The sequence below is a fragment of the Amblyraja radiata genome, chromosome 6 (assembly GCF_010909765.2).
Source record: "Amblyraja radiata isolate CabotCenter1 chromosome 6, sAmbRad1.1.pri, whole genome shotgun sequence".
NCBI lineage: Eukaryota > Metazoa > Chordata > Chondrichthyes > Rajiformes > Rajidae > Amblyraja > Amblyraja radiata.
The window spans coordinates 26,090,839-26,107,494 of record NC_045961.1 but is presented as its reverse complement, the minus strand read 5'-3'; the positions used below and the strand labels follow the sequence as shown (position 1 = coordinate 26,107,494).

The window sequence follows — 16,656 nt, the reverse complement described above, 5'->3', positions numbered from 1 at the left end:
ATATATGACGACTAACATCTCCTGAGGACGCTCAGGATTTCATCTCATACCGTCGACGCAGACCGGGACCCACAGACGACTGACTTCGCTCGCTACGTCTATATCCGAGTGGCACAGGGGTCCGGTTAATCTACAGTTACACTATGGACTAACTTTAGCTTGACTGCTCTTAGCAACTAGCTATTGCTAGCGCTCGGCCTTGCTGATTATACTAGACCCCTGTCTTGAAATGTATGAGGCTGGTAAGAATTCACCACGATTCGTGACTATCTTATACCAACTTTTCCTTATAATGTTTATGTGTAATCATACTTGAAAGGTTCTTCACCTGCACGTGCTATAAAATTGGGCTTAAGGGACCCACTTTGTGGTTCGTGATCTGGTCTCTGCCTTCTTGTTTTTAGCAGCTGGCTGCTAACGCTGCCAGCATTCGGCTAGTTTGTTTACACTAGTCTTCCTAGCGGACTGTCTGGGGCTGATAAGAGCTCATTACAGCCAAGGCTGTGTTATACCAATCTGCTCCTACAGCGTTTTTGTTTAACAATACTTAATTGATGTTCTTTTGCCCTGCGCTTTAATCCAAGAGCCCAGTTTGCAACTTGCTAACTTCTCTAACGCTAACTCTTTCTTTATACCTTGTCGATTTTAAGATATACTATGTAATACCAAAGGAAGCTATTCTTGCTCCACTTTTACGTTGGCTTGCTTATTCAGTATCACCATTTTGTTAATTTGCTTTGTCTTATTATTACTATCATCATTACAACCATTACCATTAGTGTTAGCAATGACATTGGCAGTGCAACTATTATGGCAATTATTTCAACTTTGTATTTATTTATTTATGTTTATTTTACTTTATTTCTACTTTCTATTTTTCAAATTATTATTATCATTGTTATTATTATTATTACTACACTCATTTCATTTTATGTTACTTTACTGACATTGAGCGATTTTGTTGCTTTGGGAGGTGGAAATATTGGGAGTTAAGATCGGATATCTCCATGCGGATGCGAGGACAACGCACCTTGGTGCAATGGGCACTCAAGGTTCAGTTGGGACATGGGGGATCTCAGGTCCGGGGACTCAGGTTTGAAAGATGGTTAAGTGATATGTGTCCCACTTGTTTGTTGTGTGTATACGTGTGTATGTATCTTTTTTTTAATTTTTAAAAAATAATTTTAATCACTCCTTCTCCCCCCCCCCCCCCCACATCCCCACTCTCGGCAGCTGGTTTCGATGCGCTCTTCCATCTCGACTTGCAGTACTACAGCGCTCTGCCCACTCGCTTGGATATAGCTAAGTATGGCCAACACAAACGACACTCTTAGATTTGTCTCGTGGAACGTGAGGGGGGTGGGAAGTCCTACCAAGACTGACAGGATCTTGGCCCACTTGCAACAGCTCAAAGGCGATATATTTTTTATTCAAGAGACCCACCTTCGTAACAGAGAGATAACACGGCTTAAGAGAGGCTGGATTAGCCACTTATTTCACTCGAAATTTAATGATAGGGCTAGGGGTACTGCTATCCTGATTCGTAAGAACGTTATTTTCGAACCACAGAAAACTGTGGAGGATCTTGCTGGCCGCTTTGTCATGGTGTCTGGCAAACTGCAAGACACACCTGTCATATTGGCCAGCATTTACGGCCCCAACTGGGATGACAGCTCATTTGTAACCAAATTTTTTACCTCTCTCCCAAATATTGAAAATCACCACGTCATTGTGGGTGGAGATTTTAATCTGGTCCAAGACCCTATACTGGATAGATCTTCGAACAAAGCCTCTACTTTAACTAAATCAGGTAAGACTCTGCATGCTTTCGCCAAACAACTTGGGCTCACAGACCCATGGAGATTTACATTCCCCACGACTAAATTATTTTCATTTTTTTCCCACGTGCACCGTACCTATACCCGTATAGACTTCTTTCTCTTAGATAACAGACTGCTCTCCAAAATCAAATCCAGCGAGTATCATAGCATCGTAATATCAGATCACGCTGCAACCTCCCTCGATCTCCACTTTTGTAAACGAGCTAACCCCTTTAAACAGTGGAGGTTCAACTCCTCATTATTAGCAGAGGCTCACTACATGCAATTCTTGCACATCCCAAATCACCTTATATTTTGAGCTGAATGACTCGCCGGACATAGAAAGAGGTATACTCTGGGAAGCTTCAAAAGCCTATATTAGGGGCCAACTTATCTCTTTTGTCTTCAACCTGAAAAGAACCGAGACGTCCCAAACGGCAGACCTGTTACAAAAAATAAAGGACATTGATGACAAATATGCATCTGACCCAGACCCTAACCTTTATAGAGAACGCCTTAGGTTACAAACAGACCTTGACCTCACGTCTACTAATAAAGCCAAGCTACGACTGCTTAAATCTAGGCAACACTTTTTTGAATCTGGGGATAAAGCTGGGAAGCTTTTGGCCCATCAGGCCAGAACCGAGGCGACTTCATGGCTAATTCCAGCCATTAGATCCAGCTTAGGGGAGATTCATACTGATCCTCTTAGAATTAATGAAGCATTTGCTAAATTCTACGCTGAACTATACGTTTCCGATTGTCCTCCCACTGCAGGTGACATGCTCAGTAGTATGACGTTTCCCCGAATTGACGATGAAGCCACGAGAGACTTGGGTGGTCCCATAACTGTTGCTGAGGTCCAAGCAGCCATCACATCGCTGCAAAGCGGAAAGTCACCCGGCCCTGACGGCTTCACTGTAGAATATTACAAAGCTTTCTCTGCTCTCCTCGCACCAGTCCTGAGAGATATGTACAATGAGGCGTTTTTACATCGTCGCCTACCGCCCACCTTGTCGTGGGCTACTATCTCCTTAATTCTTAAAAAGGAGAAAGATCCTCTGCTTTGTAGTAGCTATAGACCAATTTCACTCCTGAATGTGGACCTCAAAATCCTCTCTAAAGCCCTTGCACTCCGTCTTCAACGAGTGATGCCCTCTATTATCTCGTTAGACCAAACAGGGTTCATACCAGGCCGACAGTCTTCCCACAATACTAGGCGTCTCCTTAACATCATCCATTCATCGAGTACTTCCGGTGGCGCTGGCGTCAGCTGCCTCCACCTACAGCCCGGTATCTTTTTGTTTTTTTGTTTATTTAGTTATGTAAAAGTGTGTTTTTTTGTGTTTTTTTTGTGTTTTGATGTGGGGGAAGAGGGCACGGTGCGGGGGATACCGTCCTTCAGCCGCTTCCTGGTGAAGACGCAACTTTTATTCGAGTCGCGTCCTCGCCCCCCCCCCCCCACCACCAGCGGCCTACCTACTGGATTGGCGTGGACTTTCCTGCGACCAGAGCTCCAGCAGCGGCGGGACAGCGCTGATACATCGCGAGGCTGGCGATGCCTTACCGGGGATCGCCGTCTGGAGCCCGGAGTGCTGGACCTGCTGCACCGACATCATGGAGCTGCGGTTTGCGGAGCTCCCAACGCGGGCGGCGCTGATGGACAGCGCGGGGTCCTGCGACTCTGCCCGGCTCAGGAGCTGCGGACTCGGGAGCTGCGGACTTCGGGAGCTGCGGACACGGGAGCTGCGGACTCGGGAGCTGCGGACTCCGGCTGTGGGAGGCGGCTGATCAGGAGGTCCGGGCCGCTGAGGAGGAGGATGTTCACCGTCGGGGTTCGGCGTCGGCGTTCCACCAGCCCGGCGTGAGGGCCTGAACATCGGGCCGCCCGGGGCGGCGACTGCGGGTGCTAGGAAGGCCTCGACCACGAGTGAAAATCTGGGAAGAACGGAGGGGAGGCTGGCTGGACTATGGTGCCTTCCTCACCTTGGTGCCACTGTGTTATGTTGTGTCGTGGACTTTCAGTGTTTGTGCTTTTTTTTTTAAATTCTATTTTATTTTTAATATGTTTTATTATTTATTATTATTATTTATTTATTTTTATTTTTATGATACTGCCTGTAAGGGAAATTCATTTCGTTGTCTCTAACTGAGACAATGACAATAAATTTGAATACAATACAATACAAGAGTAGTGAGACCCCGGAGATAGTGGTCTCCCTCGACGCCGAAAAAGTTTTCGACAGGGTCGAGTGGAGGTACCTATATGTGGCGATGGACAGGTTTGGCCTCGGTAACAGTTTTATTCTTTGGGTCAGTCTATTATACTCGTCCCCGGTGGCCTCAGTACAAACAAACGGCACACTGTCGCCCCACTTCCCCCTTCAGAGAGGTACCAGACAGGGTTGCCCGTTATCACCACTTCTGTTTGCTGTCGCGATAGAACCCTTAGCGGTCTGGTTACGCTCAGAGAAGGGCTTTAAAGGTATTCCACGGTTCGACACAACTCATAAAGTCTCATTGTATGCGGATGACCTGCTCCTGTACATCTCGAACCCAGTCAGCTCTCTCCCTGTGATTACGAATATTTTAGAACGGTTTGGCGCGTATTCTGGTTATAAACTCAACTACCAAAAGAGTGAGCTATTACCGATTAACTCATTGGCTAAGCAGCTCCCTCGCTCTTTAACCTCATTCAAATGGGCAGAGGACGGGTTTCGCTAACTCAGCGTCTTTATCACAACACCCTTATCTGATATGTTTCGCACAAACTTTCTGCCTCTGGTTGAGAAAGCTGAAAGAGATTTTGACCGCTGGTCAGTTTTACCGCTATCCCTCGTGGGCCGGATAAATCTGGTCAAGATGGTCGTCCTACCCAAATTCCTGTATCTTTTCCAGCACGTCCCTATATTTATCACTAAATCTTTTTTTGATAAATTAGAAAGGACAATATCTAAATTTTTATGGGGTAGCAAACCGGCTAGAATCCGAAAGGCGATACTGCAGTCTCCTAAGAGTGACGGCGGTTTGGCACTTCCTGACTTTAGGCGATACTATTGGGCAGCTAACTTGCAAAAACTCCTGTATTGGATGAATGATGATTGCGACCACCTACCGACCTGGGTACACATGGAAAAGGCGAGTTCACATCTCCCGTTGCGGTCTGTCCTATGCTCCCAACTCCCCCTTCCTATAACATCTGTGGGTGCAGGCCCAATTGCGTCCCTCTCGCTCAAGATATGGAGTCAACTCAGGAAAAACTTCGGTTTACAAGGCCCTTCCATCTTGACCCCACTGCTTAAAAACCACATCTTTAAACCTTCAAGTACAGACCACGCATTCAAAACCTGGCATAGCAACGGTATCAGTAGTATCAAAAACCTATACAAGGATGGCATCTTTTCGTCTTTTGCGGAGCTCTCGTCCAACTACAGCCTCCCAAACGCCCACCTTTTTCGTTTTTTCCAGATTAGGGATTTTGTGAAGAAGACATTCCCCCATTTCCCAAATCGCCCCCCTGAAACCCTGACCGATACCATCTTAGCTCTAGATCCCAACCGGAAGAAATGCATCTCTGTTTTGTATAACTTGTTAGGGTCGGTTATATTGAAACCTCATACCTCATTAAAAGCTGCGTGGGAGGGTGAGCTGAATACGAAACTAACAGACCAGCAATGGGACTCTGCCTTGGATTTGATCCATTCTTCCTCCATATGTGCCCGTCATGGCCTAATCCAATGCAAAGTCCTTCACAAAGTCCACTACACAAATGCAAGATTATCTAGAATTTACCCCGCTGTTAGGGACACCTGCAACAGATGTAATCAATCTCCTGCCAACCATAGCCATATGTTTTGGTCTTGCCCTAAGCTAGCAGCCTTTTGGAGGAGTGCTTTCGACTTGATAAGCAGAGCCTATGGCCAGACTATTCCTCCAAATCCACTGTCAGCCATTTTCGGTACCCCTCCCAACACCAACCTCTCTGTTGCGGTGAAATGGGTTCTAGCTTTTACAACCTTGTTAGCCCGGAGACTGATCTTGCTTAACTGGAGGCTCACCTGTCCCCGACACACGCCCGCTGGATTAAGGAGGTGCTTTACAATTTAAAGCTTGAAAAACTTAGGTTCTCTCTCAAAGGCTCTACCAAGACATTCCTAGATACATGGAACCCTTTCTTGGAACTTGTTAACTCTCTCAACTTGTCCCCGGACCTGGAAGAGGACTGAGTGCTCTCCACCATTGTGCTGCTCTACTGCAGCTGCTCTCCCCTTAACCCCCCCCCCCCTCCCCACACTTATTTATTTAATTACTTACTTATTTACTGTTATTAGTGACCCCCTTTTTATTTTTTTATTTTTTTTAGTACTTTTTGTTTCGTTTATCTTACCATATTTGTGTGGATGTGTATGTATGTGAGTGTTGATTGTCCCCGTTTGGTTCCGACCTGATTCGGGTGGGTTGAAGGTGGGTAAGGGTAAGGGCTTTGAGGGTCGCTTACATACTGTTGCACAATTATGCCTTGACTGTCACTGTCTGTTATCATTGTATGTATGCAAATTGCTGTGAAATTCAAATAAAAAGATTTAAATCATTAATATAATGTCAGTAGAAGGGCGGCACGGTGGCATAGCGGTAGAGTTGCTGCCTTACAGTGCTTACAGCCCTGGAAACCTGGGTTTGATCCCGACTACGGGTGCTGTCTGTATGGAGTTTGTATGTTCTCCCCGTGACCGCATGGGTTTTCTCCCATACTCCAAAGACGTACAGGTTTGTAGGTTAATTGGCTTGGTATAAATGTAAATTGGCCCAGTTGTGTGTAGGATAGGTTAATGTGCGGGGATCTCTGGTCGGTGCGGACTCGTTGGGCTGAGGGACCTGTTTCCGTGCTGCATCTCTAAACTAAACTAAACTCTTCATCTTTGGCATTACCTGTTATATATTGTAAAACAATATTAGCAATTAAACTTAACCCTTCCAGTATATTAGTAACTGAACTTAACCCTTACAGATTTGGCCTTTGCTGTTTTCAGTGCCACTAGTTGGCAGATTAACAGAGCTATGGGCAAGAATTTTAGTTTGTGATGTAAAAAGTTTAACTATGCCATATCTACTTATCCATTCTTAGTACCAACATCTAAGTCAAGAGTCATTTACACTAGGACCAGAACAATGAAGTTCAACTTGCTGCAGGTATACGGGTACATTAAATGTGACAACACAAGAAATATATACATATCAATTATACAAAGTAAATTAGGCCATAATAATGCAAGCCTAAATATGTAGTGGAACCTTATACAAAGTCCATAATAGTTCAGTGCTGAGGTACGGTGATGGCTAGGGTTGTGCAGGGTGTTTCAAGAGCCATATGGTTAATGGGGGAGGATAGTTTTTATAAATCTGGAGGCAACAGTTCTCAGGCTCATGTACCTTCTTCCAAGGGCAGGGTGTGTGGGGTTTTTCATTCTCCAGGTATTCATTTCCAGTGAAGCCAGTCAAAAAAACAATGAAAAAGCAACTTCTAATTATGCAATGCAAGAAGCAATACAAAATATAAAGGTGGACATGTGAGAATTGGAGAAAGGTGTTATTCAGTGATGAAACCCATTTCCTTGTTCAGACCAATTGTCACCAACATGTTTGGAGATTAGTTGGAGAACCAGTGAGAAAATGCCACATCAACCAGTTCATCAAACATCCTGATGTTTCAGCTACTATGTTGTCGGTCCACTGCACCTGGTTGTTGAAATCACTGCAATGTATTGATGTATTACAGAGAAGATGGTGCCAGAGTCGCTAAATACTTTTCCAGAGGGATCTGGGAGATTCTAACAAGACCTTGCACCATGCCACTCATCAAAGATGGTGACCTAATGTTACCAGGAGAAGGGATACATGACTTGGACTGGCCTGGTAACACACCCGAGTTGAATCCAATTGAGAATTTGTGGTCAATTATCAAGGAGAGACTGAAAGGAAAGGTCTGCACCAGGAGACAGAAGCTCATTGAGGCCATAATTCAGCTGTAGTATTGAAATGAAAAAATCCTCAATTTCATGCCAAATTGTATCAAACACTTGCTAAAGGACCGTGGTGGACATATAATGTACCAGTCATAATGGTGCAATAACAATGATTAAAATATAGCCCCCCAACATGAATATGATATAGTTGGGATCACGGAGACATGGCTCCAGGGTGACCAAGGCTGGGAGCTGAACATCCAGGGATATTCAATATTCAGGAGGGATAGAGAGAAAGGAAAAGGAGGCGGGGTAGCGTTGCTGGTTAGAGAGGAGATTAACGCAATAGAAAGGAAGGACATTAGCTTGGAGGATGTGGAATCGATATGGGTAGAGCTGCGAAACACTAAGGGGCAGAAAACGCTAGTGGGAGTTGTGTACAGGCCACCTAACAGTAGTAGTGGAGTTGGGGATGGCATCAAACAGGAAATTAGAAATGCGTGCAACAAAGGTAAAACTATTATAATGGGTGACTTCAATCTACATATAGATTGGGTGAATCAAATTGGCAGGGGTGCTGAGGAAGAGGATTTCTTGGAATGCATGCGGGATAGTTTTCTAAACCAACATGTAGAGAGGAACCAACGAGAGAGCAGGCTATTCTAGACTGGGTATTGAGTAATGAGGAAGGATTAGTTAGCAGTCTGGTTGTGCGTGGCCCCTTGGGCAAGAGTGACCATAATATGGTTGAGTTCTTCATTAGGATGGAGAGTGACATTATTAATTCAGAAACAAGGGTCCTGAACTTAAAGAAAGGTGACTTTGAGGGTATGAGACGTGAATTGGCCAAGATAGACTGGCAAATGATTCTTAAAGGGTTGATGGTGAATATGCAATGGAAGGCATTTAAAAACTGCATAGATGAACTACAACAATTGTTCAACCCAGTTTGGCAAGAGAATAAATCAGGGAAGGTAGTGCATCCGTGGATAACAAGGGAAATCAGTGATAGTATCAAAACAAAAGATGAAGCGTACAAATTAGCCAGAAAAAGCAGCCTACCAGAGGACTGGGAGAAATTCAAAGTCCAGCAGAGGAGGACAAAAGGCTTAATTAGGAAAGGGAAAATAGATTATGAAAGAAAACTGGCAGGGAACATAAAAACTGACTGCAAAAGTTTTTATAGATATGTGAAGAGGAAAAGATTAGTTAAAAGAAATGTAGGTCCCGCAGTGAGAAACAGGCGAATTGATCATGGGGAACAAGGACATGGCAGACCAATTGAATAACTACTTTGATTCTGTCTTCACTAAGGAAGACATAAATAATATGCCAGAAATAGCAAGGGACCGGAGGTTAAATGAGATGGAGGAACTGAGTGAAATCCAGGTTAGCCGGGAAGTGGTGTTAGGTAAATTGAATGGATTAAAGGCCGATAAATCCCCAGAGCCAGATAAGTTGCATCCCAGAGTACTTAAGGAAGTAGCTGCAGAAATAGTGGATGCATTAGTGATAATTTTTCAAAACTCTTTAGATTCTGGCGTAGTTCCTGAGGACTGGAGGGTAGCTAATGTAACCCCACTTTTTAAAAAGGGAGGGAGAGAGAAAACGGGGAATTACAGACCAACATCGGTGGTGGGGAAAATTCTGGAGTCAGCTATTAAAGATGGGATAGCAGCACATTTGGAAAGTGGTGAATTCATTGGACAAAGTCAGAATGGATTTATGAAAGGTAAATCATGTCTGACGAATCTTATAGAATTTTTCGAGGATGTAACTAGTAGAGTGGATAAGGGAGAACCAGTGGATGTGTTATATCTGGACTTTCAGAAGGCTTTCCACAAGGTCCCACATAAGAGATTAGTATACAAACTTAAAGCACACGGTATTGGGGGTTCAGTATTGATGTGGATAGAGAACTGGCTGGCAGACAGGAAGCAAAGAGTAGGAGTAAATGGGTCCTTTTCACAATGGCAGGCAGTGACTAGTGGGGTACCGCAAGGCTCAGTGCTGCGACCCCAGCTATTTACAATATATATTAATGATTTGGACGAGGGAATTGAATGCAACATCTCCAAGTTTGCGGATGACACAAAACTGGGGGGCAGTGTTAGCTGTGAGGAGGATGCTAGGAGGCTGCAAGGTGACTTGGATAGGTTGGGTGAGTGGGCAAATGCATAGCAGATGCAGTATAATGTGGATAAATGTGAGGTTATCCACTTTGGTGGCAAAAACAGGAAAGTAGACTATTATCTGAATTGTGGCCGATTAGGAAAAGGGGAGATGCAATGAGACCTGGGTGTCATGGTACACCAGTCATTGAAAGTAGGAATGCAGGTGCAGCAGGCAGTGAAGAAAGCAAATGGTATGTTAGCATTCATAGCAAAATGATTTGAGTATAAGAGCAGGGAGGTTCTACTGCAGTTGTACAGGGTCTTGGTGAGACCACACCAGGAGTATTGTGTACAGTTTTGGTCTCCTAATCTGAGGACATATATTCTTGCCATAGAGGGAGTACAGAGAAGGTTCACCAGACTGATTCCTGGGATGGCAGGACTTTCATATGAAGAAAGACTGGATAGACTCGGCTTGTACACACTAGAATTTAGAAGATTGAGGGGGGTTCTTATAGAAACTTACAACATTCTTAAGGGGTTGGACAGGCTAGATGCAGGAAGATTATTCCCGATGTTGGGGAAATCCAGAACTAGGGGTCACAGTTTAAGGATAATAGGGAAGTCTTTTAGGACCGAGATGAGAAAATCATTTTTTATACGGAGAGTGGAGAATCTGTGGAATTCTCTGCCACAGAAGCTAGTTGAGGCCAGTTCATTGGCTATATTTAAGAGGGAGTTAGATGTGGCCCTTGTGGCTAAAGGGATCGGGGGGTATGGAGAGAAGGCAGGGATGAGATACTGAGTTGGATGATCAGCCATGATCATATCGAATAGGCCATGATCATATCGAAGGGCCGAATGGCCTACTCCTGCACCTATTTTCTATGTTTCTATATTTCTATGAATATTGACTTGATACAACCCAATGTAAGCTTGATTCAATTAATTTTCACAAGGATGGAATACACTGCCACAGCAGGCTTCACTTTCTGCATCTTATTACTCGTGTTCAAACAAATGAACATTTGCCTCCTCTTATATTTCACATTATTTGCACATTCCCAAAAATCGATGATCCAGTTTTCATTTCTGATTATCCCTCTTCACACCTGTCTGTTGAATTAGTTTTGCTGCTTTGATATTCCTCACAATTTTTTTGTTTACTATATTTAAGTGTTGTCTGTCACTTTTGTACAAGTTTTTTTTAATATTTTGCAATGAAAATTACCAAATAAAAAGGTAACATTTTTTCTTCTCATGCTCCACTGTCAATAATTTGTTGAGTTCTTATTTATCCAGTTGAACATCCTTCCTTTCTTTAACACTGAAACTATATCAATAAACATCCTCATCTGACGGGTGATATATATATATATCACTTTTAAGGCCTCTGTATATTTTCTTGGTATTTAACAATGATAAACCACCACAGTTAGTTGTTTCCCTGAACATATAGTATTCCTTCTCATCTTTCCTCATTGTATTCTATCTCCAGCATACAGTTCACTTTAGTCTGCTTTAGAGATACAGCGCGGGAACAGGCCCTTCGGCTCGCCGTGACTGCGCCGTACTGCAACTGGATGCCTTTGGAGTGTGGGAGGAAACCGGAGCATCCAGAGAAAACCCACGTGGTCATAGGTCAAATGCTCAAACTCTGTACAGATAGCACCCATCATCAGGATCGAACCCGGTCTTTGGCGCTGCGCCTTCCGACCACTCTAACTTTCTTGTATGAATTATTATAGAACATATTTAGCCATCCGCTTTCCTGAAAGAGGAATTACCAATGGCTCTATGACAGGGCTGCAAAACATTGGGTGTTGAGAGTGAGAAATTGTGAGAGACCAAACCCGAGGGAGCATAGCGACCGGCGGGGGAGGAAGGTGTCTCCCTCCCATTGGTACGGAACATTTGCATTTTTCAGCTTGAAATTGTGCAATATGGTGCATACTGTAGTGAGTCTTTTAACTTACACTTGAATGCAATATATATGCTTTAAACCACCCCCATTTGAAGTCCACTATCTTCCACCGTATCTACCCAGTGCTTGGTACTTACTTCCAGCAGCCACTGGTTGTCCTCCAGGATGCACCGAGCCGCAGCCTGATCCATGCCGGTCACCTGAATCACCAGACACTCTCACGGCAGCGGCGCAACGCTTCGACACCTCCGACGGCCCGGGACTCTTGCACTGAGGCTGCTCCATGGCCGGACCTGCAGTGAGCGACTCGCCAGCCCCACTCATCATCCGCATCTGTCCCCGTCGCTGCTTCTGCTTCCAACACCCGCGGCCCATGCAGTTGATATGAGTTTTGAAATTTTCGTTGATCACAGAATTTCTCACAACAGAGCGAGAGAAATTTGTGATCAGCGTGAGAATTTGGTGAAATGCGTGATTCTCACGCTCAATGCATGGGAGTTGGCAGCCCTGCCTCTCTATCCCCCTCTCCCTCTCCCCCTCTCTCTCTCCCCCTCTCTCTCTCTCCCCTCTCTCCACCTCTCTTTCTCTCCCCTCTCTCTCCCTCCCACCTCACTCTCATCCCCCTCTCTCCCCCTCTCTCTCTCTCCCCCCTCCCACTCTCTCCCCCCCCTCTCTTTCCTCTCTTCCCCTCTCTCTCCCCCTCTCTCTCCCCTCTCTCTCCCGCTCTCTCTTCCCCCTCTCCCTCCCACCTCACTCTCACCCTCTCTCTCGCCCCCTCTCTCCTCTCTCTGCCCCCTCCCTTTCTCTCCCTTCTCTTTCCCCTAACTCTCTCCCCTCTCTTTCCCCTAACTCTCCCCTCTCTTTCCCCTAACTCTCTCTCCCCCTCTCTCTCCCCCCCCTCTCTCTCTCCTCCCCTCTCTCCCCCCTCTATCTCTCTTCCCGCTCTCTCCCTCCCACCTCACTCTCCCCCTCTCTCGTCCCCTCTCGTCCCCTCTCTCCCCCCTCCCCCTATCTTCCTCTCTCTCCCTTCTCTTTCTCCTAACTCCCTCTCCCCTCTCTTTCCCCTAATTCTCTCTCCCCTGTATTTCCCCTAACTCTCCCCCCCCCTCTCCCTCTCCCCTCTTTCTTCTCTCTCTCCCCTTCTCTCTCTCTCTTCCCCCTCTCTCTCCCCCTCTCTCTCTTTCTCCCTTTCTCTCTATCTCTCTCTCTCCCCCCCTCTCTACACACTCTCCCCTCTCTCTCTGTCTCTCCTCTCACCTCTCCCTCTTCCTCCCCTCTCTCTTTCATCTCTCTCCCTCTCTCCCCTATTTCTCCCTCCCACCTCACTCTCCCCCTGCCTCTCTCTCCCCTCTATCTTTCTCCTCTGTCTCTATCTCTTTCTCTTTGCCCCCCCATCTCTCTCTCTTCCCCCCTCTCTCTTTTACCACCCCTCTCTCTTCCCCTCTCTCTCCCATTCTCTCCTCCCTCTCCACCCCTTCTCTCTTCCCTCTTTCTTCCCTCTCACCCCTCTCTCTCTTCCCTCTCTCTCTTCCCCCCCTCTCTCCCCTACCTCTCTCTCCCACCCTCTCCCTCTTCTCTCTCTCCATTCACACCCCCTCTGTCGCTCCCCTCTCCCCCCTCCCCCCTCTCTCTCCCCCCCTGTCTTCCTGTCTCCTTCCCCCTCTCTCTCTCTCCACCTCCCTTTGAGAGTCTGTCCCTTCGGCACAGAGACTCTCCGACGGACTGGGACTTGCACTGCTCCATGGCCAGAGCTGCAGCGAGCGACTCGTCAGCGTCGCAAATACTCGACAGCGCCGCAAACACTTAACAGCGCCGCAAACACTCGCCAGTCCCGGCTCCCCGCATCTGTTTCCGCTGCTGGTTCTGCTCCCATCCCTCCCGCAGCCCCGGCTCTCCAACACCCGCGGACCATGCAGTTTATCCGAGTTTTGAAATTTTCGTTGATCACAAAATTTCTCACCACTGAGCGTGAGAAATTTCTGATCAGCGTGAGGGCGTGAGAGTTTGCTTGAGGGCGTGAGTCTCACGCTCAAAGCGTGAGAGTTGGCAGCCCTGTACTATGACCTGCAAGCTACTGTATATTCGCAAGATTAATTTACCTTTGGCACTGTATTACTTCTGCTCCTGTTTTAGTTTTCATTTAAGTCAATGGAGACAGAAGCGAAAGTTAAGTTGCTGAGTAGAATCATTCAGACAAGTGTAATGATTTCTTTGGTATATTCCATTTTAATTATTTTGTTATTGGATCTCATAAACATGTCAGATCTAAAGTTAGGATCAAATGATTAACTGTAACTGTTCTTTTGTAGTGTACAGAAAGATCCTGAAACTAAAGGAATACGTGTCATCTCTACAGTGTGGAAGGTTACTGCTAGTGTAAGTGTTGAACTTCTTGGAACCATTTACGATGAACATTGAATATATGCACATCAGCTTTTTAAATGCAAATATAAACTAATTTAAAGTAGTGGTGTTAATATTTGGTTGAGAGTTGCAGATAGAAGAATTAAATGCAACTCTGCTCTGTGCAATATTGTTACCAGCAAATTATTATTCACTCTATATCAAATTGGATCTTTTAAAATAAGTTCTGATGTAAGCTCACAATTGGTCCTGGAATAAATACATTAACTAATATGAGCATCAGAAAGTGTGTATGAGGGCATAAGATTAAGTGAATTTACAGAACTACATCAGATAGAAATCATTCAGTCTGGATACAAGACAGATAAACCTGCATACTTTCTTAAAAATAAACTATAGAATCAAAAGATGCTATTGATATATCCTTTGATACTTGATATTTTCCTTTTAATTGGGCTAGAAAGCAAGGGGATATACTTTAATTACAGAGCTTTAGTCAGAACCTGTCAATGCTATTGTATTCATCTTTTACTCCACATCTCAGGAAGGCTATACTATTTCTGGAAAATCGCAATGTATTTTACAAGAGTAATATCAGTGCTCAAAGGGTTGAATTATAATGATTTAATATTTCAGTTGTGTTTGATTAAAATTGTCTGGTGGAACAGAGATTAATCGAAGTGTTTAAAATTATAGATTCCAACAGAATAGACCCAATGAAATCTGAGTAATCCAAGGACAAATGGGCACTCTCCTAAAATGGTTTAGCATGTAGAAGTGAAATTGGGAAACATATTTTCATACAAATGGTAGTGGAACTGTCTCCATGCATGAGTGAACAATGTAGAAGAGGGAAGCCTTGAACTTGATCATAAGTTTATACTTAATTTTCTGCTTCCACTTACTTGTCCTTAAATGACAGAAATGTTCCAGGTTCATTGAAGAATAAAATTAATTAAAGACTGGGCTTAATCTCTAAATTTGTCTGTCAGTAATCCCAACTAATAGGATTCATTTTCTTCTTTTGTTTTCTTTCTCCAACATTAAAGATAGCAGTGATATCTGTATTTGTTTGCAAGTGCATTGGATGTATAGTTCAAACCAATATTTCCTGTACTGCAAAGAGAGATTGCTGGGGGCTCTGACAGTGATTTTTAAATGTTCACGGGTCACATGATAGGTACCAGATGACTAGAGGACAGTACATTTAGTATCTTTATTCAAGAAAGGCAATGAGGACCTGAGAAGAAATTCTCACTCAAAAGCTGAATCTAGAATGCAATGTCTAATGGATTGATTGAGGCAGACTAGCTCACAAGATTCAAATATACAGATGAACACTTAAATGCCAAGGGGACAGCACTAAATAAATGTACTGTAAATGGGACAGAAAGTCCTAGAAACTCAGCAGGTCAGGCAGCATCTCTGGAGAACATGGATATATGATGTGTCGGGTTTGGACCCTTCTGTGAATGAGGCATGTTTCCATACAGAATGCTTTATGACTCTGGGACTGATACTGCCTTCCAGCATATCTCTGTTTTCTTATTTTTATTTGATAATATGTGACAAATGTGGATACGAATTACTCACCCCTGTGTTTTTGAAATATAGGATGATTATGGCACATGTTATCCTTCCACCAAGAAGCATGAACAGACGTTTGCTTATTTGATCGTGGATCCCATAAAGCGCCATGTACATGTACTATACCACTGCTTTGGAGGAAGGTTATTCTGCAATTAATGGTGTACCTTTGGTGAAATATGAGTACAGATTGATAATTTAGCTGAGGATGCTCTAAGAAGACAGTAGTATGTAATATGAGGAGAAAAACAAAGGATTAATTTTTCCACAATTTGAAACTTTCATTCTTTCTAATTACAATTGGAATTTTCAGTAAAGTGAAGTGACAACGCATTCAAAGATTCCTGCAAGCACAGTTGTTAATTTTGTCCAGTTTTCTTAGTCTATCTTTTTTCATGTTTGTTTTACAATAATTTTTAAAATATATAATCTGGAATACTGTACATTAGTAATTATAGGTATGCTGTAACTATTTTTTCTGCTCTTATTATGTAAATGTAACTCAGATTTACTCTTCAAGACTTTCAACATGATTGATATATTTTGTCTTTGTTATCACATCAATTTGCATTTATTGCTTAATAAAGGTATAAGAAATAGATGTGAATTTTGCATGCCTGCATTAATTTAGATTTTTGAACCTTATTTTAATAAGTTTGCTTTAGTTTAGTTTAGTTTAGAGATACAGCGCGGAAAGAGGCCCTTGCAGCCCACCGGGTCCGCGCCAACCAGCGACCCCCGCACATTAACACTATCCTATACCCATTAGGGACAATTTTTATATTTACCAAGCCAATTAACCTACATACCTGTACGTCTATGGAGTGTGGGAGGAAACCGAAGATCTCGGAGAAAATCCACACAGGTCACGGGGAGAATGTATA

The 16,656-nt window shown here is 44.1% G+C and overlaps 1 protein-coding gene across 3 annotated transcripts in view; it reads left to right on the top strand.

Moving 5' to 3' along the window:
* cfap300 (cilia and flagella associated protein 300) overlaps positions 1-16,428 on the top strand; it is a 42,932-nt gene extending 26,504 nt beyond the window's left edge. For 2 of the 3 annotated variants that reach the window (XM_033022354.1, XM_033022356.1), the window contains exons 6-7: positions 14,131-14,197; positions 15,800-16,428. In XM_033022354.1, the coding sequence (XP_032878245.1) occupies positions 14,131-14,197; positions 15,800-15,931 (199 nt within the window). In that variant the 3' untranslated portion in view covers positions 15,932-16,428. The remainder of the gene's footprint in view (positions 1-14,130; positions 14,198-15,799) is intronic. The other variant, XM_033022355.1, reaches the window with a different exon arrangement.
* Positions 16,429-16,656: the final 228 nt, after the last annotated feature.